Genomic DNA, 27,035 nt, shown 5'->3' with positions numbered 1-27,035 from the left:
TATTTTAGTTTATTGTCTTTCAAATTAGGATGCAATCCAGGTTAATACATTTCATTTGGTCTCTCTTATCTGGAATTTTTTTCCATGATACTGCTTTTTTGTAGAATCCAGGACACATCTTATAAAATATTCCACATTCTGGATTCATGTGTTTATGATACAATTTAACTTGTTCTATGCTCTAAAAAGCTTGCTTAGACCTAGGTTAAACACTTTGTCGAGAATGTTTCATTAGCAGTGCTGTGTAGCTCATTGCAAGCAGGTAAATGCCTCCTGTTGTTCAAGTTGTTGGAATGTCACGTGCTTTGAGCTCATATGTGTAAGAAACCTAGCTCTAACGCCTGTCTCCTGTACCCTTCCCAGAATATGTGCACCATTGAAGCAGAGTTGGAGAATCTGCTGGGGGAGTTCTCCATCAAGATGAAAGGTATTCTTTTCCCCATTCAGGGAGAGTGAAGAACCATCTCCACAGAGCTCCTTGTATTTTGGGAGCACACACTATTTTTATTTTCCTTGCAAAGACACTGTATGTCATTCACTCTCTCTCTTTCCTGCTTATGTTCATTTATTGATGCTCCAGAGCCTTCTCGTCCTTGATTTACATACACATTTATATATTTATGAAAGAATCTCAAACATACACAAAGTGAAGAGAATTTTACAATGAACCCCCATAAGTCCATCACCTAGATTTAATAATGAGCAAGATTTTGCCACATTTGCTCCATCTGTTCTCTTTGTTTTTCCTTTGATGAAATAGAAGTCTTTTGACGAAATGAAACCTAGGTATGTGAGTCTACCCCTGTGTACTTCAAGATGCATCTCTTAAAGCATAGGGACATCTTCTTACTGAATCACAATGCTAAGTACTATCACATCAAATCAAATGAATAGGCCTTTGTTATTAATCCATTCCATTATTACATTTCCTCAGTTGTCTCAAAAATGCTTTGTACAGTTAGTTTGTTCAAATCAAATTACATCACAGTTGGTCATTAGGTGTATCTTTTAGCTTTCCTTTAATCTAAAACAGACCCCTCCTTGTTTTTTTCCTGCCATTGACTTGTCGTAGAAACCATTGTCGTACAGAACGTCACACATTCTAGATTTGTCTATCAGCTTCTTCGTGGTGGGATTTAAATTGTTCCTTTATGCTCCATGCTCCTTGTAAACTACCTACAATTCTTAAATTTTATTTTATTTTCCTGTTAAACCCCCAGAGGACTGTGCGTTTTCTTCTTTTTGCCAGTGTCTTTCTCCAGAAAATTTTGATCTAGAAGCATTATTGATTTATACTACAGCATTTTTCTAAAACTCTGGTTTTAGAAGACGGTGTGTCACCCAGGTGCTGTCACATTTACAGCTCAGTGACCAGCAGGGCTGTCAAGTAAGCAGCCATGACAGCAAGTACATTGTTTTTCTGAGTTTTGGCCCATTTGACAACAGCAAAGAAGGCTGTGCTTGTGCAAATATTATTCTGAGCTTTCTTAGCAGCTCGATCCCTCAGTTGCTAATGGGGATTTAATCACCCTCTTGTCCTTTTTGCAGTTAAGGGAACAGAGAAGAGGGTGAGCTCCATTTTCAAATAAGTCATCTAACTCAGGCAGAAAACGGTTTTGTCAAGTATTCTGCATGACATGAGTAGACTTGGAATAAAACGACCTTGACTCTCAGCCCCCAAAATGGTGCGTTCTGCTCTTTAGCAGATATGGTAGTGAAGCAGTTTGTTATTCAGGGTTAAGTCTCAATACTTCACTACTGAGGTCAACATTTGTGCTTTTTCAGTTTTTTAGGTCCATTCCCTTCATTTTGGGTCCTCACCTGAGTCAGTGGTTCTATAACCACTCAGGCCCTGGCCTTATCCCAGCAAGTTGTGGGGAGGGGCCTGGAAAATAAATAAATATATAGATATATATAAATATAGCTATATCTACATATATCTATCTATATATGATATATGTACATATAGCTACATATATCTAGCTATATCTACATATATCTATATATATATAGCTAGATATATGTAGATATAGCTATATCTATATCTACATATATATAGAGAGAGAGCACCAAAAAAATATATACACATTTTAATAAAGGAAAACTGTACTAAAATTATAATACTCAATATATACTGATACCAAAAGTCACGTTTGACTTCTGCAATTATAGGAGTGCTCAAAGTGGTTACCATCAGCATCCAGACACTTCTGATTACAGCGAACTACTGCTTTTTTTTTGCATACATATATGCAATATATATATAAAAATATATACATATATGTATATATTTATATATACCTATATAGGTGTATATTTATATATATATAAATATATATACTTATATATATATATTTATATATATACACACACACTCTCTCTCAGGATGATTCCATCAGCAGCCTAAATTTGGAAAACAAGTGCTCTGAATCAGTGTTCAACAAGAAACACTTCCCTCTCCTGCTCTCAACACTGAAGTACCATCTATGCAGATCACACAGTCACAGAGCCTGGAATCTTGAGAGCGATTCAGATCACACAAATCTTCTCACTGTTAATACAAGGACTACCATATTTCCTCCATTTCTGGTGTTCACTATTTTCAAGTGCATCAGTTTTTTGTGGGGTGCTAAGTTCCCCATTTTATCAATGGGAAATGTGGGTTCAATGACCTGCCCCAGAAGTCATACCATAAGTTGAAGTCAAACTTGAAACTGAATTCCAAGGCCCTTGGCTCCTAGTGCATCCCACCGCCGCCCTGTGTCAGGAGGGAAGTCCTAATAGAACTGAGCAGACAACAAACTGTTGCTCAAAGGATGGTCTTTCCTATGGGAGGGTCTTCTTCTACCTGATACACAGGCACCTGGGAGTGGGGCAGGAGCAAAAGGACCCCCTGCCCACCAGATCTGGAACTTCTAGGCTGGTGGTCAGTGAGAGGATGATGTTGGAGGCCTGCCATCCACTGGACCTGGCCACCTGGCCAAAATATCTCTGGTTATAATGGGTTATCATGATGGACTGAAAACTTTCTGTGGCTCCTACTCTTCCATTTCTGTCTCTCTATGTTGTCGTCTCTTTTCTATGTGATCAGTGTCCTTAGCTTCTATCTGGGCTCAAGTTTTCTTCCGGGGGGGGGAGGGGGCTCTTAGACCTGATCTAATTCTCATTCATTATGGATTTATCTTGCTTCCACTTCCCTAATCTAACATAAAAACTCAGAAACTACATCTGTGAAGGCTTTCCAGGGTAACATCCCCATTGAAATTCTTTTCTCTCGCTTTTTTTTTTCTTTTTTTTTTGCTATCTTCTCACTGTGTCCTCACATGGGAGAAGGCTTCTTCTCTCTCTTAATAAAGGAAAGCCCTCTCACACTGCCAAGAAATCTTACATCTTTATAATTAGCTACTTTCTTATCTGTTATTCATTCTGGTAAAAATAACCACCCCAACATACGCATTGACATAAACAGGATATTTCATAACATTCTCAGGCCTCGTAACCCAACTTCCTTCTGCCACATCTGTCCACGCTTCTGTTTTTGCCCCACCCCCAACACATAGACAACTGTTTTTGTTGGGAGTGGGGAGAAGAGTAGGGAGGTAAAATGATAAAGACAATTGATCAAGCACTTACTGAGCTCCTGCTATTGGCCAAGCACTAGGCTACATCCTGATTGATTGTCCTTGGCCTTGAGTCCTACACAGTCTACTGGAGAAAATGGATGTATGAGCCAGTGCCTTTTAATGCAGTGGAATAAGTGACCTACTGGGCCAATAGCGTGACCAGAGCCTGAGGGCGAGAGGAAGAGGGATGCCTCTCACCTGTCTGTGAGTAGGAAGGCTCCCAAATGCAAGCTTTTGAGTTGGAATGAAAGGGACCGTTCTGGCAGATGAACAGCACTGGAATAGCGCTCACCAAAGGGGGACAGCATGTTCAGAAATGACAGAGTCGGTGAGGCTGAAGGCTCGTTGGGAGAAGAGGGGGGAGAATTAGGCAGGGCTAGCCTTTGAAGAGCCTCAAATGCCAGGCTAAAAAGGGAGCGCCAGACCCAGGAAATGTTGCCCAGGATGAAGGTTAAAAGATGTGATCTCCTAGGGAAAACTAGTTCTTTTCCCTCCTAATTATTACTTAGTTCAAATTAAGTTCCAGGGAGTGTGTATATCCAAAAGCCTTTGCTGGCCCCTACAGCCATTGAGTCAGGTCAGTCCTCCAGAGAGGGAAGAACTATCAGTGAGCTCATAAATCTGCATTATTTATTCCTAGTCAATAAATCAGTAAGGTTTGTAACAGGAGTTCCTGGCTGTTCAGCTATACAGCTGTTTTCCTTGGAGTAGAAAGTGTGACTCTTGGAAAGGAAGATCATTATAGAACTAGGAAAAATAGGAAGGTTCCTGAGCAAACTGTCATATCTGGGCTTCCAAGCAAGGTATGGAGGAGCTTTTTTTTAAATCAATAATACATGTTTAGGGTAAAACATTCAAAAGCTGCAGGAAGATGCACCATTGAAATAAAGTCCCCTGGTCCCTACTCCACAACAGTCTTTTGAGTGGACATAACAACGCTTTTTACTCAGTGCAACAGTAATCACATAGCTGCTGAGAAACTTTAAGCTTTCCCCAGCTGTGAGAATACTAGCAGGCCTCAGACGAGAGGTGGAAAGAAACCTTATCCAGGTCTAAAGGACATTGGGCTGTAATTTAATTGCCTCACTGTTAGTTTCAGTTCTGCACCCACTGTCATACATGGCTTACACAAGCAGGTGGAACTTTAAGAAGCAGAGCACCAGAACGCTTTTGGCCTGGATATGGCCATTTGCTACATTCTTGTTATAATCAGGGTGTCAGTATAATACCACTAAAGCAATTCCAAGAAAGTTTGCTTTAATAACAAGGGCTGAAACGCTCAAGCACATCACTGCCAAGTACCTTTCTCCCATTTGGATAAGTTCTTCAGGTATAAAACGTCTGGTAATTTTGAAAGAAAAAACTTCAAAGGATTTTTCCTTTTTAGTCACCAATTTTTCCTTTTAATCCAGCACTTTAATCACTAGTTTTGTGTAGTGATAATCAACTTTTTATCAGTTTTTTGGGGGGATTTTTTTTTTAAAAATCAGGCTTCTGTTGTCACTGCACAGGTAGACAGGCAACAGATGAATTGTGAACTAATTTGCAGAGGTTTTAAAGAGCACTTTGTATTTTATTAGAAAATTAGTCAATTATGTTTTCTTTCCGAAGTATTTTTTAAAAAGGCTAAATCCTCCAGAAAATTATTAGTAAAAATCAGCTTCATTAATTCTGCTCTTATTTCAGTAGATATTTTTAAGTGGCTTGTTATGTTTTACTTGTTAGTGGTTCTCAATGGACGTCGGGCTCAGTGAGTGGGGAGGCCTGACGACCTGCTGTGTTGCTGCCATCTATCGGGAGATAAGGGCAACAGCAGGTGCTTTTCTAAGCCTGGAGCTTCGCCATCACCGTAACCCTGGCGATGTCCATCCGACTGGTGGAAAGCCAATTCACTGTCCCAGTCTCAGAACTTCACAGGACTCTTCATAGAAGGCAAAACACATTGTGTGACACCATCTCCGTCATCTTTACATGGGTAAAATTATGTGTAAACCAGTATAAAAACAACTAAGAAAAGGTCAATAAGTGGCAGCTTGAGGAGGCTGTGCAGCCAGGGGATCAGTTTGTCTCATGAACGTCTGTATGTGAGGAATCTGAGAACCTTAGGGCTGCTTTTTTACCAGCTAATCAAAATTATTTTCTCTCAGGCCAGTGGTAGGAAAAGAGAGGGATTGTTCATGTCTTCTCAGATCTCTGTTTTATCTGTTTTAAAGTGATACTTTCTCATTTTTTAAAACATTGGAAAATATATACCAAAAAAATTTAAGTTGTACAAAATCGCTCAACCTAGTGCTAAACTTTGTTAAAATTGTCATGAATATCCAACCAACCTTTTCTCTGTGTGGATGCTGCCTGCCAACTTGGGTGATCTTTTTCATGTCTTTTTTCTTGCAAAAGAAATACGTGATATTTGAAGAAAAAAATCAAATAAAAATTACTAAATATCAAACATTTAGCTTTCTCCATTATCCCTACCAGAGGTACTTATTTTTAAGTTTGTATGTTTTTCTATACTTTTTTTCCTGTGGATATATTTTTATGTAGTGGAGGTCATACTCTACATAAAGTTTTATATTCTCCCTTTTTTTTCTTAATACGTATTACATTATAAATAGCTGTATTAAAAGTTCACTCTAAACATTTGTACTGAATTCTTAACTGGAATTTTTTATCATAAAATGTGATTGGTTCTTTTCATCAGAAAATGGAAAAGTGCTAAAGATATTTGCCCACTTTTATTAAATTTGTTTTATTCCTTGATTAAAACTTTGTCTTCCAGGCCTTATTAGGATAAAGGACTTTGCATTGTGTTTGGCATAGGAACAGCTGATTACAGTAAAACTGGGATTACTGATAAACCTCTACTGACAACTTAGTCCCCTGTGTTCCTTGTGCACATGACTCACATGCCTTTCTCCCCACACTTTATCCATCCTTGACATACAGTAGGCCTTCAGGAAATATTATTGAATAAATGCAAGGTACTCAGTCTGTCTGGAGGTATCTTCTCACCCATGTCTTCATATCACTGAGGTGAAATTCTGTTATTTAAATGCTACGTTCCTTCATGAAACTATCCTACATTAAAAATACAAGCTCCTTTGTTTTGTTTTAATTATACAAGTAACAGTCTTATGAAAATTCAAAATACAGAAAAAAGCAAAAATTTCCTTTTACTGTTTCTTCATTGCTGTTGTCCCTCACATGTGTCAGTTTGCTATATCTTTTAATATCGGTTACATCTTTTAAATAAATTGTATATGACAGATGATCAATAAATAGTATTATCACACTCCTGGATATATAATTATCACCACTTATTAAGGACTTACTATGTGCCAGATGCCATCTTACTGTCCTTACAAACAAATCTATGAGCTGGACATTATTATCCCTAGTATAAAGGTGAAGAAACTGGAGTTAGGTAATTTATCTAAAGTAGGCTAGCTGATAGATAAAACGGAAATCAAATTCAAATTTAACTCCACCTTACTGTCTACAGGTCTTCGTCTGTTTCATTCCTGTGGGTTTTAAGCATATGTTGCTCTGTATTATGTGTATCTGTAAAGTCTTTCTTAATTTCCAGATTGTTGCCCCCAAAGCACAGATCCTCACACATGGTGAGCTCTCAATAATAAAAGACAGATGAAATCAGGGTTCCTGAGATGTCCCAAGATAGTGGCCATCTAGTCTGAAAGATTTGTGTTTCTTGCTGCACCAGATGTCACACTAGGTCTCAAAATGAGCAGATCCCATTAGAAATGACTTGCTGAATGGTATAGTAGAGGAGAAGCCCCACCTTCATTTTGGAGGTGCGGGTGATTGTCATTTGGTTGGTTGGTTTGATTCTGTTTTCTTAATAACTAGTTTTGTGTAGTGATACTCAATCTTCAGTGATTTCCTAACACAATAAGTATCATGCTATATAAATAGGATAAGGAAAACAGAAAAATGAGTGAATTGGGGAACAACCATGGGAAGAAGTACATGGAATCTTAACCGAAATGGGAAGCATTCATTAGAAATCACAAATCTTGGGACAGAAAGAAACCCAAGAGAGTCATTTATTTACATGGGTATATGTTAGGTAGATAAATTAACATCTCTTTATGGCCCAAATTCCATGATCCTGGAACCTGCTTGGACCTTAAATTGGTCAAAGGTACTAGCCCCCACGAGCTCTAGCCCCCACTGAACAGCCTTCTCTGCCACAGAAAGCCTTCCTTTATCCCCCATCCAGGAATGTCCCCCACAGCGATGAGAGATGGAATTCTGACAATAGCCGTTCCCACAGATAGGCCCCCCCCCAAGTAACTACATGAGTTCACAAAAGTCTGACACTTTACTTGAGTTTTAGCAATGTGCCAGTGTGTTCTAATAAAGAGAGGAAATGTATTCTGCACCTCATACCCCAATGCTTGCTTGCAGGTCTAGCCGGCTTCGCACGCCTCTGTCCTGGAGATCAATACGAAGTAAGTGTTTTGTTGGGCTATGTGTTGGAATTCAAGACTTGAGAGGGAGGGGTTAGTTGTCGTTATTTTGCTTCTTAAGCTACCTTTTTACATTTGTAATTTTGAAAAAAAAATAAGCCAATAAGAAAGTTTGGAGATTGATATAAGACCTCCCATATCCCTTTCATCTAGACTCATCAGTTTTTAATATAATGCCATATTTGCTGCATTATTATTACTATTGTTATTATTTTGCTGAACCATTTTAGAGTAATGTGTAAACATCCTGATTCCTCATCCCAAATTCTTCTAAGAATGTGTCAAGGAAAGAATGTTCAGACCTATAGAAGAGTTTTACAGGAGTTTATTTGAGCCAAATTTTTGAGGACATGCTCAGAAGCAAGATCTCAACTGATAGAGAAAATGCTCTAGAGAATGGCACTTTTGCAGTTTATTTTATACATTAGAGTTAAAGGATGAGACGTAAGGAGCATTACATGAAATCCATTGGTTGTAGATTAAGGGGGTGGGAGAAAGCAAAGTGGGGAAATCTCTGGGATTGGATAAAAAGTAAAATGGAGAGACACATACTTTCACATTGGTGGATACAGGATAGTTAATAATTAACATTTACAGCACATAGAGATGGTATTCTGGGGATAAGATAACAATGACAGGGTGTGCTCTGGTGCCTATAGTTGTGCCTTTGAGGGATTTAGAAAAGAAAATTACTTTGACATTTCAAAGGTATGTTATCTTACCTGCACAAGAAAAATGGACAGGGTTCACTGAAGGTAAAGACTGACATTTGCTAAGGAAGCTACATGCCTGGGATGTGACTACCTGCCATGGCCTGCCCAGTTAGGAATATGTGATCAGATCATCCTGTGTGTTTACTTTGGGTCACTCAGTTTGTCAGGTCTGCCATGGGGCCCCCTGAACTTGTCAGGTTTATTACATAGCCCCTTTATCATTCACAAATGGAAAGACATTCTCTCATGTAAGTGTTATACAACCCTCAACACCAGCAAATTTAACATTGGCATTTTAGCTAACGTCATTTGATATTTGTTCTATATTCATATTTTGCTAAGTGTCCCAATATTGTACTTTATGCAGTTTTCTTTTTCTGATTCAAATCCAGTCTAGGATCATAACTGCTCATAAGTATCATAGTTGAATAATAATATGTAGATGTTTCTTTACAAAAATACATTCCATATTAAGGTATATAAATGTTGAATCACTATGTTGTACACCAGAAACTAATATAATACTGGGTTGCCCAAAAAATGTATACACATTTTAAGAGATGTTATCTTATCTATGTATTACTTAGTAGTTCGCCATAATCAGAACTGTCGGGACGCTGATGGTAACCACTTTGACCACCTCTTGTAATTGCAGAAGTCAAATGTGACTTGTATTCATCTTTTGTTATCAGTAAATATTGAGTAGTACAATTTTCATACAGTTTTTTCCTTTCTTAAAATGTGTATAAAATGTTTTGGCACCCTCTGTAGTGTACATATTACAACTATAATAAATAAATTTATATAATTTATCTGTATCTATCCATATAAACATATGTATATATACATACACACACACACTCCGTAAAGTAAAAAAGCTTTTTATCTTTTCCACCTTCAAAAGGGAACTTACGTAATTTTTTCATCTATCTTCTCTAACCCTCTATAATCATACTTCTTGGGGCTGGGGGGTAGTCTTTCCCTAAATGGTAAAGTTGTCTGACCAAGGGGAGACTGCACACCCTCTCCCCAGAGTATGTGGGATTTCAAAATCCTTGTCCAGCTCCGTCTCTTTCATCCAGAAGGAAGATGTCTTATTTCTTGCTCTGACTGCTAAGTAGATTTTAGCTGATGGTCTCTTGTCTCTCTAAAGGAGCAGGAAAGTGTGGAGAACTAGTCCAATGGTTGTTCTACTGAAGTAGAACTGACCAGAGAAAGAACCATGACATGAGTTAGCAGAAGGGAGCAGTGTGATGATTTTTACTGAAGAAAGTCCTCCACACCTTCTGCCTTAGAGATGCAGAATTTTCCCCCTTTTGCAGTCGCTTCCCCAGTCATCATCTGCTTCACACTCCAGAGCCCAGGAGATCTGGAAGAGAGGGCACTAAGAGGGTGGAGTGAAGATAGTGTAGAAGTGAGCAGTGGCAGCCGCTTCATTTACTTGCCCTTTGATCTCAATGTTTGGTCAATAAAGGTAGTGAAACATGTACTGTTTGTGTCCTCTCCCCAGATTTTCATGAAGTATGGCCGACAGAGGTGGAAACTGAAAGGCAAAATAGAAGTGAATGGCAAACAGAGCTGGGATGGAGAGGAAATGGTGTTCCTACCTCTGATCACTGGACTAATTTCCATCAAGGTACAGTGTTGTCATCGCCATCTGTTGTCTCCTGGTGCCACAGCTGGATGGCCCCACTGGTGGGGACCTTGCCCATAACTTTTGCCTGCTGCCCCCTTGTCCCACAGACTCCTCTCGGTACCACAAGTACGTGGCGAAAACAGTCACTCTCATATTGAGGGGGCAAAGTTAGTATAAGGTGGGCTTTGGAAATACACACCTCTGATTTCAGCTATGCTCTGAAAGAAATGATTGAACTGGCTAGGAATGAAAAAGGAAAAGAGTGTCCTACCTGTCTCATCTGCTGTCCTCTAAGGCCTTTCCTTCATGCTCTCTTACTAGGTGACAGAAGTCAAAGGGCTGGCAACCCACCTCCTGGTGGGCAGCGTGACCTGTGAAACCAGAGAGCTATTTGCAGCCCGACCTCAAGTGGTGGCTGTTGACATCAATGATCTTGGCACCATCAAACTGAACCTGGAAATCACCTGGTAGTAAGTTTCTCTTTTCAATTTCATCACATAGAAATACGTGCTACCGGCTAGTTCTGTTCAAAGGTGGTACATAGACCATCAGAATTGCCAGGGAGCTTGTTCCAGAAGCTGACTCTTAGGCCCCACCCCAAACTTACATCTCTCAGGGCCCAAGAATCTGTTTAACGAGCTCCCTGTGATGTTCACACATGCTAACATAGGAAGAGCCTCTGTCTTATCACTATTCTGCTCTTATTCTGCCTCCTTCCCCCCTTTTCTACCTTTAAATATGTATGAGGAAATATATCTCTCCAGTAAATTAATTTTGAAGAAAATAACTGTCAAAATGAAATATTTTTACTTAAGAAACATCCTGATTCTCACTATGCTTTTTTAATTGCTTATCTATCTTTATCTCCTATACCTTTCACTACTCTGGGAAATTTTGAATATTCTTAGTCACTCCACACTCTAGTTACTGAAATAGAATTCTTCCAAAGGACAGGAGATACATTTTGTCAAACTGGTGAACTTAAAAAGTGGTTTTCTGGGCCAGCCCGGTGGCTCAGGTGGTTGGAGTGCCGTGCTCCTAACACCAAGGTGGCCAGATTGATTCCCACATGGGCCAGTGAACTGCACCCTCTACAGCTAAGATTGTGAAAAACAAACAGCTCTCTCTGGAGCTGGGCTGCCATGAGCAGCCGGAGGTTGGTGTGAGCTGCCCCGGGCTGGTGTGTGCTGCCGTGGGCTACCGTGTGCTGCCATGAGCAGCCAGCAGCCGGTGAGACCTGCTGTGAGAGACCGACCACCGACCTGTGACCAACTGCCGGTGGGGGGGGGGGGCGGTTCGCAAGGCTTATAATACCAGATGGGCCAGGGAGCTGTGTTCTACACAACTAGACTGAGAAACAACAGCTTGAACCGGAGTGGGGTGGGGGAGGTGAAGAAGGGGGGTGGAAAAAAGTGGTTTTCTGATATCACCCTGTGAGAAACATCACGCTATGTTATTAAATACATACGTGGCTCACATGTGATGTTATGCCCTGGCTGTATTACCAAGTCAATATGATGTGTTGAGTATTAATGTTCAGGCTCTCCTTTACAATATAGAGAGTCAGGGAATGGAAGCAGCAGGCACCCTGTTGCCTTGTCATTGAAACAGTGTCAGCAGTTTTTACTCAGCCCTTCCTCCTAATTTGTAGTCATGGACATCTCAAATGCAGGATCATTCCTCTGGCTGGATGAACAGGATGGCATAAGGATAAGTGGTGTCACTGTAGACAGACTATTATTCTCTCAATCATGCAAGAGGCTTTATGTCAACTGAAATGAACAGGATTCTTTTTTTGAGTGCTTTCTTTAGAACTGGACAACAATCTATTGTTAATAATCTCTTTTATTGTTCAAGTGTCCATCCCTACAAAGCTCAAAGAATTTCTACAGACTTCTTCCAGTATCTGTGTTGGGACAAGTACTAATATATTTATGTTTCTAATATTAATGAGAGAGAGAGATATTTAGGTGTATAGATAAGTTATGCTTAAAGCTGTGATGATAATCTGTGGTCCCTTGGGTGGGTCTTAGATTCAGTTTTCTGCTCTACTTTCTTTTCTCTTGGTTTATTTTCTGACAAACCAACTTGGCCCAAACCAACCCAGTTCCCAGTGGTTAAAGTTTACTTTAGTAAAATGAGGTGCTTTCTTGGCCTGCGGTCTGGTAACTGTAGGTGACTCTAACAATGTGCCTTCACTGGGACTTGTTGTTTTCCAGTCCGTTTGACGTGGAGGACGTGACCCCATCTTCAAGCACTGGGAACAAGGCAGCAGCCCTCCAGAGGAGGATGTCCATTTACAGCCAGGGCACCCCAGAAACACCCACCTTCAAAGATCACCCCTTCTTCGTAAGTTCAGTGTGATTTCCGCAGTAGAGACATGAGATCGAGGCAGTGCTTGCATCCTGTATCTGAAATGCTTGACGTATGGCATTAGGAATTTTCAGTAACTCCTAATAATGTTGTTCTTAAAGTTCACCCTAATCAAGCAGGAATAAGAAGACATACTCCAAGATGCCTTTGGGTGTATCCACACAGGTGGTGAATCTTTCTTCTCTGTCTTTCCTCTCCCCTCACCCACTTAACCTATTTCTTTGATAATAACATGTAGACTTCTCTGAATATTCTCTAAGATTAGCCTTTTAAAGAAGTGGATGTTTTAATCAGAAACACTTGCTAAAAAGCAAACACAAATGGTAACCTGATGCTTTCCACTAACCCCTGCCCCATCTTGCTTTGACTTCTGAAGAGATGGTTGCACCCTTCACCAGACAAGCCCCGGCGGCTGTCTGTCTTGAGTGCCTTGCAAGATTCTTTCTTTGCCAAGCTGCACCGCAGCCGCTCTTTCAGTGACCTGCCCTCCCTCAGGCTGAGACCCAAGGCCGTGCTAGAGTTTTATGTGAGTGTGGGTGGCCTGCCTGGTGTGACGTGGCTTTGGGGGCTTTTGGCATGTGTGCTCTGGCATGTCTCTTCTCTGTCCTGCTCACTGGGTCATGGTTACCACTGTCCTGTCCCCTGGCTGGGGCACTTGGTCCTGCATGCAACTTGGAGAGTACGTTTATCCTAACAATCTTATTTCTGTGCTGTGATTTTTCTCTGTGGTGGCAAAGATATCCATGGTAACAAGATTTTCATTTTTAGAAAATACAACTACACTTAAGGTCAAGAAAGATTTTATTTCACAAGATAAACTAGTTTATCACTGATATCAATCTTTATGCATAGTTTTCACATTCAAAAACTGGCACTTCACTCAGAAGGACTTAAACCAATTTTACACAGCTCCTTCTAGAATGCACTCCCTCCTCCTCCTCCTGTCCTATATCTCCCGGCCCTCCAAGGCTGAGTTCCAGGTACAACTCTCTCCCAATCACCAGCCCCTTGCTGGTCCCAGCTCAGTTAAAACACACAGTGCCTGTTTACAGGCCCTCCCCTTGGGAAGTCATCTCAACTTCTAACTTAACATTTGCCACTTAAGTAGGTGCAAGGTGGGTTGGGGAGTGTGAGAACCAAGAGAAATACTGGGGAGAATTTTGGAATTTGAATTAGAATCTTGACTGCCTTGCTCCCCGGCCATAGCCAGTGCCTCCCACTTCCCTCAGAGCTGCCACGACATGTGTGTGCTGAAGATGAAACAAGGATGGGCAGGGCCACTGGAGGACCCCAGGGTTCAGTGAGATGCTAAGGGATCCCCTCCCCTAGAAGAAATCCAGGAAGCAGGACTCCTTCACCCATCTCTCCCCAGAAGCCCTCCATTTATCTTTCCCAGAGGCATAACATGTACGGGGGGTATACAAATAGAGAAGGGAGGAACTGAAGAAAACTGGTGTGGAAAAGAAAAGCCTGGAACCCACACCCTCCTTTGCAACTCCTGAGGAGGATCCCTGGAACTCTTTATCCACCCGACCACCAGGACTCTGAGAACACAATTCAATACTAAGTAATAGAGGAAAACACTCAGTTTTAGAGGTGAGGAAACTGAGCCTGAGAAGTTACTTGAGTGCCCCAGTGACTTGCTTTTACTCCTCCTGTGGTGAAAATTAATCGCTTTCCAACGACATGAGACTGGAGAGCTGGGGTTGATCTGACTGCAGGTGTTGGGATCTAGTGGCCCCAGATCCAGCAGTGATGGAACCAGCCACACTGCTGGAGGAAGACAGGAAGGAGGTGGGAGGGGGGGCCTTGTCTTACTCTCTGCTCCCCGTTTCACTTGCTGTAACATTTTTGTTATTCCCAACACTATTATGATAACTCATTGCTTTATATATAATAAAATTACATATTTACCATTTAAATTAAAAATCAAATCTGGAATCCAAAAGAGATTATCCATTTTGAAGGAGTTGATCTCAAATAACTAGAAAACTTTTCCCACAGAGTAACATTCACCACTTAAGACACTATACACAGACTACTGTCTAAGGAAAAATGACTTAGAAATTATGCCTGCATAATTGACTGTCTTGGCTACCTGGATATTTCTGACCTCTCTCTTCCAAGTTCTGCTCCCTGAATCACAGAGCATACCTGAACCACATGGGGGTGCTTGACAGAGGCCTCAGGCTTCCAGAGGAAGAGCTCTGGGGTTTGCAGTCCTGGAAGATAGGTGTTCGATGTGTCTGTCTTTTTCTCATGTTTTTATAGAAGCGATGCAAATGTATTTCGGGCCTTGAATTATCCGTGGCATGGTTACTACATCAGTAAACATTTTCAAGAGCTTGGGATTTGTGGGTAGAGGTTTTCAAATACTAGTTTATAAAAACAGAAGTAGAACAAAGCATCACATCTTTCTAGTGAAATAACATGAATGTTGGAGTCTTTTAAGATAGATGCAAAAAAAATAAAAAATGGTAGTGTTATTATTCATAACTATGGCTGCCACATAGTGTGAGATCCTGGGATTTAGGAAACAGTCATCATTTCCCTGGCCCCGAGCTTTTCTTTTGAAAAATGTCAAACATGGGAATAGTACATTGAACTTTCACTTAGATTCAACATGGAAATAATTTTTAAGGGCTTGTTTTCTTTTGCTAGACACACACACAGAATAAATAAAATATTATTATAAAGTTCTGGTTGTTTATTTTAATTGCCTTAGATTTTATCTGGAAATAAACCATGCCAAACGCCTCATTTGTCTTTAAAATAATAATGTGATGTCTTTTATCCACAGTCTAATCTACCTGATGATATCATTGAGAATGGAAGGGCAGCTGAGGAGAAAACGCCACTGTCTCTCAGCTTCAACAACCTGCCCAATGGGGACGGTGCCCTCCCCACCAGCACAGCTGGCTCGCTCTCCAACACATGCTCAGCAAATCCAGAAATCACCATCACCCCTGCTGAGTTGCACCACGACAGCCTATCCTCCCAGAATGAGGGCACAGATGACTCCAGTTCAGCATGTTCCAGAACCTCCTCGGGAGGCAACAAAGGGCTGAAGCCTCACCTGGAAGAAGACACAGAGGAGTCCAGGAAAGCAGAGGCCCGCCGAGCGTCCACAGGTGCCTCAGCCGAACACCTGTTCCTTGAGAAGGACGTCACAGAGGCACTTCTGCAAGAGTCCGATGAGGCCTCTGAGCTCAAGCCCGTGGAACTGGATACTTTTGAAGGCAACATCACAAAGCAGCTGGTTAAGAGGCTCACTTCAGCCGAGGTGCCAGCAGCCACCGAGAGGCTGCTCTTCGAGGGATCTGTCAATGGAGAATCTGAAGGCTGTCGATCCTTTCTGGATGGAAGCTTGGAGGATGCCTTTCATGGGCTTCTCCTTGCATTAGAACCACATAAAGAGCAGTATAAAGAGTTTCAGGATCTGAACCAAGAAATCATGCATTTGGATGATATTCTAAAAGTAAGTACCTTTACAGGGACATGGGGTTAGGTTTGGAGAGAGTGTCTTAAAATAACCTTCTATTTAAAATAGCATCTTTGACCACAAGATGGCCTCAGGGTTTTTTTGAAAATTTGGGGAAGGTATTCAATAATGTTGTAAAGATTTTGTTGGGTATCCGATGGACATGTGTCCTATTTGGGAGACCACCTCAGGGATACTGTGGATACCTGATCATGGCATTGTACACCAGAAGCTAAACATTAATGAATGCCAACTATAATTTTATATATATAATGTGATGGTTCAGTGTGAGGTCGGAGAGATAGTGGATGGGGGGAGGGGGGTTCACAGTGTGAGGGATATAAATGATGAACGTCTAAGTATTACCTTGTCTTGTACACCTGAAACTAATAAATAAAAAAATAAAAAAAAGAATTCATACAAAAAAAAAAAAGAAAATAAATAAAATAAAATAAAATAGCATCTTTGGGAGCAGCAGGTTAGCTCGATTGGTTAGAGCACGGTGCTCTTAACAACAAGGTTGCTGGTTCGATCCCCACATGGGCCACAGTGAGCTGCGCCCTCCACAACGAGATTGAAACAACTACTTGATTTGGAGCTGATGGGCCCTGGAAAAACACATTTAAATAAATAAAAGTTTAAAAAAATAAAATAAAATAGCATCTTTAGTTTTTTATCTTGTCCCATCACAGGATGAATAGATAAGCACCATTTAAATGGCATTGATTTTTAACACCAGTAGCACATATCAATTTTTATTTTCCTCATGATAGATATTAACTAACATGATTAGGAGTTACATGAAGAGCTCTAAAGAATGTCTAAACTCCTTTAGTTCCAGAATTAGTTGTTCTAATCAGTGGTACTTTGATCACCATAATCTCATTGAGAGGTTATTGGTTAACATCCTTCTGGGGGTATCAGGAAAGCAGGAAACCCAGTCCCTGGTTGAAGTCAGAGTCAGCAGCCCAATGTAAGAAAGAGCCATGGGCATCGCTTAACTCCACAATTTTATAAAGCACTGCACAAGAAGATAGAACTAGAAGATTTTTGTACCAAATCCCACCACCGCTTCTTGTATTCTTTGCTTTTCCACTCTGATTTATATTGCCATAGAGAAGAGAACTGGGATCCTTTTTCTTGAAAGAGCCATTCTTTGGGGACCTGTTCTAGAAAATAGACTGGAAAATAAGGTGCCAGCGGCAAGCTAAGAGTCAACCACAGGAGACTGTTATATCCCTTTGTATGAGTGTTTTAAAATGTGGCCTTCCCAATGCCACCTGCAAGTTCATTCCCAAGACTTTGACCATCTTATCCTCTTGGTCACACTGACCTTGCTGTGGAAGAAAGTTGTGCCCAGGACAGATGATAATTCATGCTGTGACTCCCCAGATCTTCGAGTACTCACGAAAGATAGATTCAGCTGCAGGCATAACCTCTGAAAAGCAGGAAAGGGCACTCTGAACTGCTTTCTGTAAAACATAACTGAAAAACATCAACTCAGAGCGTATGCATGGGATCTGTTTGTCTAATATTCCAGTGAGAGCATCTTTTATCCCCTCAACAAGGTCTCTCTGCACTGTTGACCAGTCAGCAAAAGGTATTAAATTTAAAGAGCTAAGACACCATTGACCCCCACCTAAAGCAAACGCCTTAAAGACTGCCAGCAGTGATGGAACTCCCATTTCTAGGCATCTAGGATTCTGATAAGTAGCTCAATCCACCAGGAAACACTAAGCAAGTGATGTTAGTCTTATAAAAACCTGGTGGTCACAGATTTCTCTCCAGAGTGTTATTTCAGTCTTCTGTTGTTCCAAAACTAAAATCCTTAACAGCCCCTTTGTTTGTTGTGATCAATATTTAAACACACCTCTACTATGCATGATCAAGTTCTGCAGATACCTTAGGAAAGAAGACCCTAGAAGTGGGTTGAGTCTGGCCTGTCTCCTTCCCTCTCTCAGAGAATGCAAAGGGCATCAGAGTATAGGTCTGGGGCAAAAGGCTTTGTCTTCAGCCAGAATTAAAGCATCAGCTGGACAAAGCTTTCTCTTTCTTTTCCCCTTCACATTCCTAGGATACTAAACATCTTGAGGATCAGAAACTAGATGCTGCGTCTTGGACGGAGATCTCTGAGGGTGAATGAACAACTATGATTTAAAAGACCGTGTGCTTTTGTGCCATCTTGAGTGTCAGAGACAGACCCCTGCAAGGTCCTTCCTGCCTTGTGTTAAGAAGTCAGCAAGGAGTGCCACCTAACTGGATGGAGGACATTTAGTTCTTCTAACTTGCAAGACTTGTCCTGTTCAATCCATCCCAGCATCCCCTTCAATATTTGGAAGTACTTCTCTCTGACTTTGTGCCCGTAATGTTTCTGTGTATGTCCAGCAATATAGAATTCTCCAGGCCATTGAATGCGTTTGCTCATGTAATTCCAGGGCCCAGTCAGAGAAGTGATAGAATTTGTTCCTTCAAAGACAGAGGAAGTAGGCCCTACTTCTTGTGCCGTGCCATTGATTTTCTCCTTGAGGCTCAAAGAAAAATTATATGCTGTGAATGTAAAATTAATATTTAAGGCTTCTCACCTAGGGAGTGTGAGTTAAGTGAATTTCAGCGGTCTTCTGTTTCTGGGATTTGTTTTCTTAATTCTTTAGAACAGGTGCCTTAGATAGCTAGCTCCCATCTCAGGACACTGAAGACGTTGCCACTTGGAATAAGAGATTGGTTAGTATCTATCAATGACTCCGTGACGCTCTCGATTTGTCTGTTGGTTGCATTTTACTTGGCATTGAGAACTAGGAAGAGGGAGTGTGGCAATTCTGTTTCCCAAGGCTTTTTGGTTGTAATATAATTTTTAAATATTTATTATAAAAATTTCAAACAGAAGTAGAGCAAATTTATAATGGATCCTCATGTGCCCCACCCCAGCTCAGCTTCTATCATGTTCAACTCAGGCCAATCTTGTCTCGTCTGTTCTACTACCTGCTTATTTTCCTCTGGATTATTTTGAGAAAAGTCCCAGATGTTGTGTTATTTTATCCATGGTTGTATTTCTCTTTTTAATATGAAGATTTTAAATGTGTTTTTTTGAATGCCAGCAATGTAAATAAAAGCTTGAAACAAGGAAAATGTTACATCTCAGATTGGGTGTCACGTGTCCTCTTTCTCCTCCTGGATGTGTTGATGGTCTCCTTGGTGCCTTCTGCCTTTGCAGTGCAAGCCCACAGGAAGCCGCAGCAGGTCTTCCAGCTTAAGTCTTACAGTTGAGAGTGCTTTAGAAAGCTTTGATTTCCTGAATACCTCTGATTTTGACGAGGAAGAGGATGGTGATGAGGTTTGTACTGTTGGAGGAGGTGCTGACTCAGTATTTTCAGACACTGAGACTGAGAGAAACAGGTAAGCCTTGGTTTGCATCTATTTCTGATCTCTTCCTTTTACTGTGCTTTGCTATCCCCACCACTTTATCTCTTGTTCTCTTCAGCCCAGTGGATCTTTGCAGTAGATTAAGCTCATCAATGCTCTTATCAAAGCCAGGTTTAAGCCCCCAAATACATATCTCCCTTAGAATATAAGACAGGATGATTATAACTACCACTGGATCTGTAGCCCTCCAGGTGGAGAGTATGGCCTTCTCTAGGGTGGGGCTGGGGTTGAGCAGTGGGGAGGATGAAGGTGAAACATTGTCCCTTTCTGCTCAAGCTTCCTTGTACCACCAAACCATGTTTTTAGAGTTAGCAGCCTGGGGTCCATTTTGTAACTTCGGGGAAGCAAAACTAACAAGCCCAGGAAACATTCTCACCTCCATGAGTTGCTGCAAAAAAAATACACAAATACTTTCCCAAAGGAAAGGGTGGATTTCCCACCCATCTTACCTTTGACATGTTATATTAACAGGTTTCCAAGTTACACAAACCTCCTTGTGGGCAACGGTAGTATTTTGGGGTTTTGTTGATCCTGGAGGGTCTCTTCTTCAAAAAGAAAGTGAGAAATAAAATTGATCCTGTGATCAAATTCAAAGCAAAGCAAAGAAAATTTATGAAATGAATATAATGGCTTAAATTATATTTCTACACTCCAGACTGAGATTTTTTCTAACTGGACTGAATTTGTGAAATGCTTCTTAAACAAAAAAAATCTTTCTGTGTAACTTGTGATCTTAAACTATTGCATAATGTATCAAGGTCAGGTATCAATCTAAACTTTCCTTCTTGCTACAAAAAGCATTTTAACAACAAAAACATCACAACTTTTGTACATTTTATAGAACATTGACATGTTAAACATGCCTGATTTGATCAATTTTACTATATGTCATCAGAGGTATGAGGGAAAATTGTGGAAAATGTGCTTGTGTTTTAAATCCATGTTGACTGCCTGGACCCAAGCTGAGTGTGCTCTCCTTGGCGGCGAATGTGAATCAGAACAGAGCATCCAACGCCTGTAGGCTCTGGTGCACAATCATTTTAAATTGTGGAGGCTGGGAAGTATAAGACTAGAAATCAGAAGCTGCCTAGCTGTGTGAACCTGGACACTCTGGTTAACCTCTCTGCCAATCAGTCCTTCCATGTGTGAAATGAGACAATTCCCTCATTAGTACACAGATTCATTTTAAGAATGTAAAATTAGATGCAAGAGATCTATTTGCAAATGTAAGTACCCACCATTGTATAACTTGAGACAGTTCAGCAGTGGGGTTTAAACAAAGCCTGAACATCAAAACTAAACTCTGCTCTAAATAGTTAAATGCCCTGTTTAGTTTTTGTCCCTAGTAGAGCATCATGTCTCCTTTTGGCCGCTTTCCTTTTTCCTTTTCTTCAAGTAGCAATTGATCTAAGGCCAGGAAAAAAGCCTTGACAGATTATTTCTTAATGGTATTGCTTAGAAAACCATAAATACAGAGTAGAGTTTAATCCCATAAAATTTGGCAGATCATCCCATTGACAGAGTAGGAAAGTACAAGTGGAACATGAGAGCATGTTTCAAAGACTTCTTGGTGAGATGACTTTCCAAATGGCTCATTGTGTTTGAAAACCAACCAGAGAATTCTGGAAGCAATTTGTTTATATGATCTTTTAACAGTAGGCAAATTGGTGACCAGGCTGAATTTAAGTAGTTTTTGAAAGGTATTTCGGTGTTTCAAGGCAACACCGAAAAAGGCAAGCAAAAAACTGCCGTCAGTGGGTGCTACTTGGAGCCTTAGGCCAGCCAATGTTAAATTGACCTGTGGTTTCCGCACAGAAAGAAATAGCTAATGTTTCATTCACTCTCCTGCTTCAACAGTTACAGATCAGTACACCCAGAGGCCAGGGGGCATCTCAGTGAGGCACTGACTGAAGATACAGGAGTTGGGACTAGTGTGGCAGGCAGCCCTCTCCCACTGACCACGGGAAACGAAAGCCTGGATATCACCATCGTGAGGCACCTACAGTACTGCACCCAACTTGTTCAGGTAGGATCCGTGATTAAATTTGTGGTTTAGAGCCCAGGTTGTTTACATACCAGGAAAGTGTGCTTTCTTTTTCTAGTTTTGCCATTAGAATTCAGAAATAAGAGAACAGAACTGCTGTGATTTGAACCAACTCAAAAACTCTGATATGGACAGGGTATGCCTGTCCTCCCTCGACCCTGGATTTACCATCTTAAAACCTAGATCCCCAGACCTCACAAGAAAGTAGGCAAAATATAGTTAGCTCTCACTTTCAAATATTTGATAGTAGATAAAAATAATGTGATTAAGAAAATTAAGGAATTTGTATTCTGCCTTCCACAAATGGACTTTGAAAGCCAGTATTACTGAACATACTTTAATGTATGTCACATAAGTTTTCCACCACCTAGATAGCTAAAAGCAAAATGCTGCAGAATAGAACCATGTTTTCCCAGATTGCAAATAAGTTATTAGCAATGGGAAAGAACAATTTTATAGGCCATGATCATCACCAGTTAGCTCTCATTCTGGGACATCATGGAGCTTATTTTTCTTCTCATTTCAACGTGGTTACCACTTAAGATTTTGCAACAGTGATGCAAAATATTTTTAAATTCTTTTGTTGCAGGCAGTTTCAGTTGTCTTGAACAAAGCGTTTTTTCCCCAAGCATTTGCTTAAATGCTTCTTCCTTGTTTTGTTGCTTGTCTTCTCTCAATCTTGTTCTTTTTCCCAGCTTGCTTAGATATGTGGGGAACAGGAAAAAAATGTGAAGGCAAATGAATAAAGGTTTCAGAGCGATGAGCTGGTCGGGGAAGAGATGGGCTGGTCAGTAAAAAGAGGAGGAATTGTGTTCCAAAGAGCATGGGACCAACTGGAAGACAAAGAGTAAGGCGGAAGTTGCCCCAGGAAGGCCAGGAATTGGGGCAATGTTGCTTCTTCGGTAACACACTGATGATAAGATGAACAATATGCTTCTCCTCCATGAATAAAGAACTCCAAAGGGACCTCAAACGACTGACATGACGTGAAAAAATGTTGGCAATACGACCCTTGCCACTTGGTTGATTAACACCCCAACTGACCACTTCTTGTTGGATTTACAAGTCATAATACTGACAACTAATCTGACAGAAGGTGCATTTTTTTCTCTGACCAAAATGGGCAAGGAGTATTGTTTACTTATAGCTGTTCTCTATTCACCAACCAATTGAATGAGATGGTTTTCACAGCTCTTTGTGCTTACTGAATCTGATACTGTGCTTAGCAAACCACCTGTTTACCTTTTAGAGGTAAAGTCATTATTTTGTGAGATATGAGAAAATTCTCTTTCATGGAAGGGTGAATATTTTCTCCCAAAGACTATTTGGCATACAATATTCAATGCAGTGTTTCTCCCTATGATAAGGCCATGGTTGTAATTCAGCTTTTCTGTGGTGAAAATCAACACCAGAAAAACAAAAGAGGTGATACAAAGATGTAGAATGAAGGAGTGAAAATTAAAAACTTAATTTCTAACTCAGACCCACTTCTGAATCAGTGAGTTTATTTATTCATTTGGTATATAATTGCCCAGAGATAAAAAATGGGCATTCCATAAGAAATCATAATAGCTATAATTATATTTAAAATAAAGTAGTTCATTTCCAATTTTTACTTACATGAGAGGTATTAGTACATCATTGCTGCACTAGACTTTTGCATTTGAAAATCCTATTTGTTTTAGGGATCCAAATACTTTAGACTGTACAGGGCTACATCCTGGCATCCATGCCTACCAGCTGACTGGGACACAGGAAAAACTAGAACCTTCAGACAGCAGTGATCTCTGTTCTTTCCTCTCTCGGGCCCTTCCTCATTCTTGTGACATGCACACAATTGAAATCACTTATTATTTATGCGGTCTTGAGTAGGTAACATTACCTCTCTGTACCCCCGTTTACTCATCAGTAAAATGAGATATCAATGGTGCCCACCTCATTGGGTTGTTGTGAGAAATAACATGAGCTAATTCAGGTATAAGACTCTGACTAGCACCTGTTCCCTAATAAGCACTCATTAATTATAGTGAATAGCTTGAGTATAATTATGACTATTATATGCCATGCTCCTAATTTTCAGCTTGAAAACAATGAAATAATTCATGCTATGAAAAATTACTACACTGTAAATAAACCTTTTTCTGCTTACACACCAATATGGAACCTAAATATTTCCTCCACGTTTCAGAGGATTTGTGGATTTACAATAACTTTGCACACCACTGAATAAATTCCAGAATTTACATAGGCATGAAAAAACTTTAAAGCAACAAAAAACATGTCTGGTTTCATCAGATGTTGTAACTGGCATGGAATGGTAACACTATCACACTAGAACAAAAATACCATAGAATTTGTTTAGCATCAAAACTATGTGTAAGAAGGATGAGGTTGGGAAGGGAGAGCGCTACTGACAACAACATAATTGAAACGGTGGTTTTGTTTGTTTTATCAGCAAATTGTTTTCTCGAGCAAAACCCCCTTTGTGGCAAGAAATCTCTTAAAGAAGCTTTCTCAGCAAATCCAAGTGATGGAGAAACTCTCAGCGGTCAGTGATGAGAACATAGGGAATATCAGTTCTGTGGTGGAAGGTAAGCCCCTGCAAATGACACCACCATTCATGCTGATGGTGACACCACTGGCCCACTCTTCTGTTGCATCTGTTCACTGTTTTGTCACGATAGATAGCAGAAAAGCATTCTTGGGCCATGGAGTATGGGGATGTCTCCACACCAGTGTGGTCTGATTACCACCCTGCTTCAGCCTTCGGAGTCAGACCAGACACACCACTTTTTCTACAGGGACCTCCAGAAATCAGACAGTAGTGTACAAGCAGAACCAGCATCACCCCCTAGGCAGAGTTTCACAGATTTTTTTCTGCTGGCACACCCTTTTGGAACAAATGATCGGTATGCCTTGGAGGTGGCTAAGACAATGCAAGATGCTCCCAAACCCTACCAGGAAAATGTAGAAATACATGGATTCAAGGGTCAGAGAGTTTTAGGAGAACTTGACACAGGGAAGATGCCTTTGAATTTGTATGGTCTGGCAACAGGTCTCTTTAATAAAGACAAGAATTGATGTCTTTTTTCGCATTGGATACTTAGTAGGAATAGTGAAACACTAGGTTCTTGTAGGTTACCTCTGATTAAGCCTAAACGCCCTGTGGGTTTTCCCTGGACACTTTTGCCCCCTGCATCCAATCCTGCCGGGAGCAGGTGATCTTGGCAGGCGTTTGCAGACATGTGAAGGGGCAGGACATTCAGGCTGCAAGTGGCTCATGTACTTTCCTCTCCCAGGCCCGCCTCCAGGCCCATAACCACACCCGAGTGAAATGTTGACCCTCTGGTCCCTGGCACAGTGCCCTTCAATTTCAGTCTGAAAGTCATTGGGCAGGGTAAAACCTCCTGCAGCCACCTACTGTTCTATTCCATGCCCTTCAGAAAAACCTTCTGAGGTTTGATTCTCTGATCCTGTAGGTTTGTTTGCTGTCAAGTTACAGGAGATGAGATGATTGGAACATCTCCCAAGAGCAGAGCTGCTGGTTTTCTATCAGTGAAAGCAAACAGCTTTGTGTTTGCTGCCCAGGCTACATGAGTTTCTCATCATGACTTCTTTGTCCTTTGGACCATCTGTCAATTAACAGTCTAAAAAAGAAAAAGAAAAAGCAAAAAAAGGCCCCTGGTGCTGCCTGCCCCACCCCACCCAACTATATCTCTTGATCTGCTTCATTGGGTTACTCTTCTTTTCCAGCCATTCCAGAATTCCACAAAAAGCTGTCTTTGCTGTCCTTCTGGACCAGGTGCTGCAGCCCGGTTGGCGTCTACCACAGCTCAGCTGACAGAGTGATTAAGCAGCTGGAAGCCAGCTTTGCCAGAATTGTCAACAGAGACTACCCAGGACTTGCAGACCCAGGTAGAGGACAGCAGTACAGGGGCAGAAAGCATTTCTGTCCTGGGGTGCGAGAGTGAGTGCTGGTAGGGTTCCTTCCTCCTACCAGTTCCCCCACAGCTAGCACTGCAAAAAGTTTTACTCTCCAGAGAAAACATCATCTACTCAGTAAGATCTAAGAGCAGAAAGACATAGAACGTGTTATAATTCAGCACATCAGCAGTGACTTTTCAAAGCTCTGTATTTCTGTATTGCTCCTAAGTATGTCACCAATACAGGCGTGTCAGATGGTATAACCACTTTGGAAAAACTGTTAGGCAGTTAATACTAAAGCTAAATACACTCCTCTCCTTTGATCCAGTAATTCTGCTTCTAAATATATCAAGAGATATATTTGTGTGTGCTTATGCTCACAAAAAGGGACATGTATAAGAAGGTTGGTAGTGGTTTTACAGACAAGAGCCAAAAAATAGAAACTCAAATGCCCAAGACAGTGGATAAATTGTAATATATTCATATAATAGGGCATTACACAGCAATATTTAAAAGACTAAATTACTGCTACAGGCAACATTTTGGATGAATCGCACAGATATTTTGATGAGTAAAAGAGTCAGATACCAAAGTGCATACTGTATAATTCTATTTAAATGAAGTTCAGGAACAGGCAAAGCTAACTTATGTTGCTAGAAGTCAGATTATTGATGAACTATGGTAGAGGGTGGGTGGGTAGCTGTAGACAGAGAAGGGAACAAGGGAGCTTTATGGGGTGCCAGCAGTCCTCTGTATCTTGATCTAACTGGCAGTTAAACATGGGTATATACAGATATGTGAAAAGTCATCCCTGAGGATTAGTTCACTTGCATACTTCACTCTATCCTATTCTGCAATAAAAAAGATGAATGAATGAATGGTCATGTTTCTTAAAAGCTGCTTTGTATCTTCTCTTTCCAAATAGTGTTTCGAACCCTAGTGTCCCAAATCCTGGACCAGGCCGAGCCTCTGCTTTCCTCCAGCCTGTCCTCAGAGATCATCACCGTTTTCCAGTATTACAGTTACTTCACCAGCCACGGTGTGAGCGACCTGGAGAGTTACTTGAACCAGCTGGCCAAGCAAGGTGGGATGTGTAGTGGCTCAATTTGGAGTTATCTCTGGTCATTTTTTTGTCATAGTTTTTAGAGATGGTAACTTTTTTCTTTCCAAGTCAACAGGTGGGCTGAGATTTGCCTGTTAAATGATTTCTGGACCTTTCATATTAGTAAGCCTCTTGGCAATGAACCAGAGATTTACTGAGACCATCTCAACCATCCAGCACGGTATACCATTACCAGGAAGCTGGTAAATGATTTAAGACTCACTGTAGT

General features: G+C 40.8%; 1 protein-coding gene across 6 annotated transcripts in view; it reads left to right on the top strand.

Annotated features, from left to right (window-relative positions):
* The window catches only part of RIPOR2 (RHO family interacting cell polarization regulator 2), a 115,293-nt gene that overhangs the window by 71,981 nt on the left and 16,277 nt on the right, over positions 1-27,035 (top strand). For 2 of the 6 annotated variants that reach the window (XM_081026657.1, XM_081026658.1), the window contains exons 8-19: positions 364-427; positions 8,052-8,095; positions 10,337-10,462; positions 10,784-10,932; positions 12,682-12,811; positions 13,212-13,361; positions 15,636-16,313; positions 19,528-19,709; positions 21,594-21,762; positions 24,236-24,371; positions 25,534-25,695; positions 26,630-26,788. In XM_081026657.1, coding sequence (XP_080882783.1) covers positions 364-427; positions 8,052-8,095; positions 10,337-10,462; positions 10,784-10,932; positions 12,682-12,811; positions 13,212-13,361; positions 15,636-16,313; positions 19,528-19,709; positions 21,594-21,762; positions 24,236-24,371; positions 25,534-25,695; positions 26,630-26,788 — 2,149 coding nt within the window. Of the gene's footprint in view, positions 1-363; positions 428-8,051; positions 8,096-10,336; positions 10,463-10,783; positions 10,933-12,681; positions 12,812-13,211; positions 13,362-15,635; positions 16,314-18,390; positions 19,454-19,527; positions 19,710-21,593; positions 21,763-24,235; positions 24,372-25,533; positions 25,696-26,629; positions 26,789-27,035 lie in introns of those variants that run through there. The other 4 variants (XM_081026656.1, XM_081026659.1, XM_081026660.1 and 1 more) reach the window with 2 other exon arrangements.

Source organism: Rhinolophus hipposideros (assembly GCF_964194185.1).
Source record: "Rhinolophus hipposideros genome assembly, chromosome: 19".
Taxonomy (NCBI): domain Eukaryota; kingdom Metazoa; phylum Chordata; class Mammalia; order Chiroptera; family Rhinolophidae; genus Rhinolophus; species Rhinolophus hipposideros.
The sequence above is the reverse complement of the archived record's forward strand: the minus strand, read 5'-3'. Positions and strand labels throughout refer to the sequence as shown.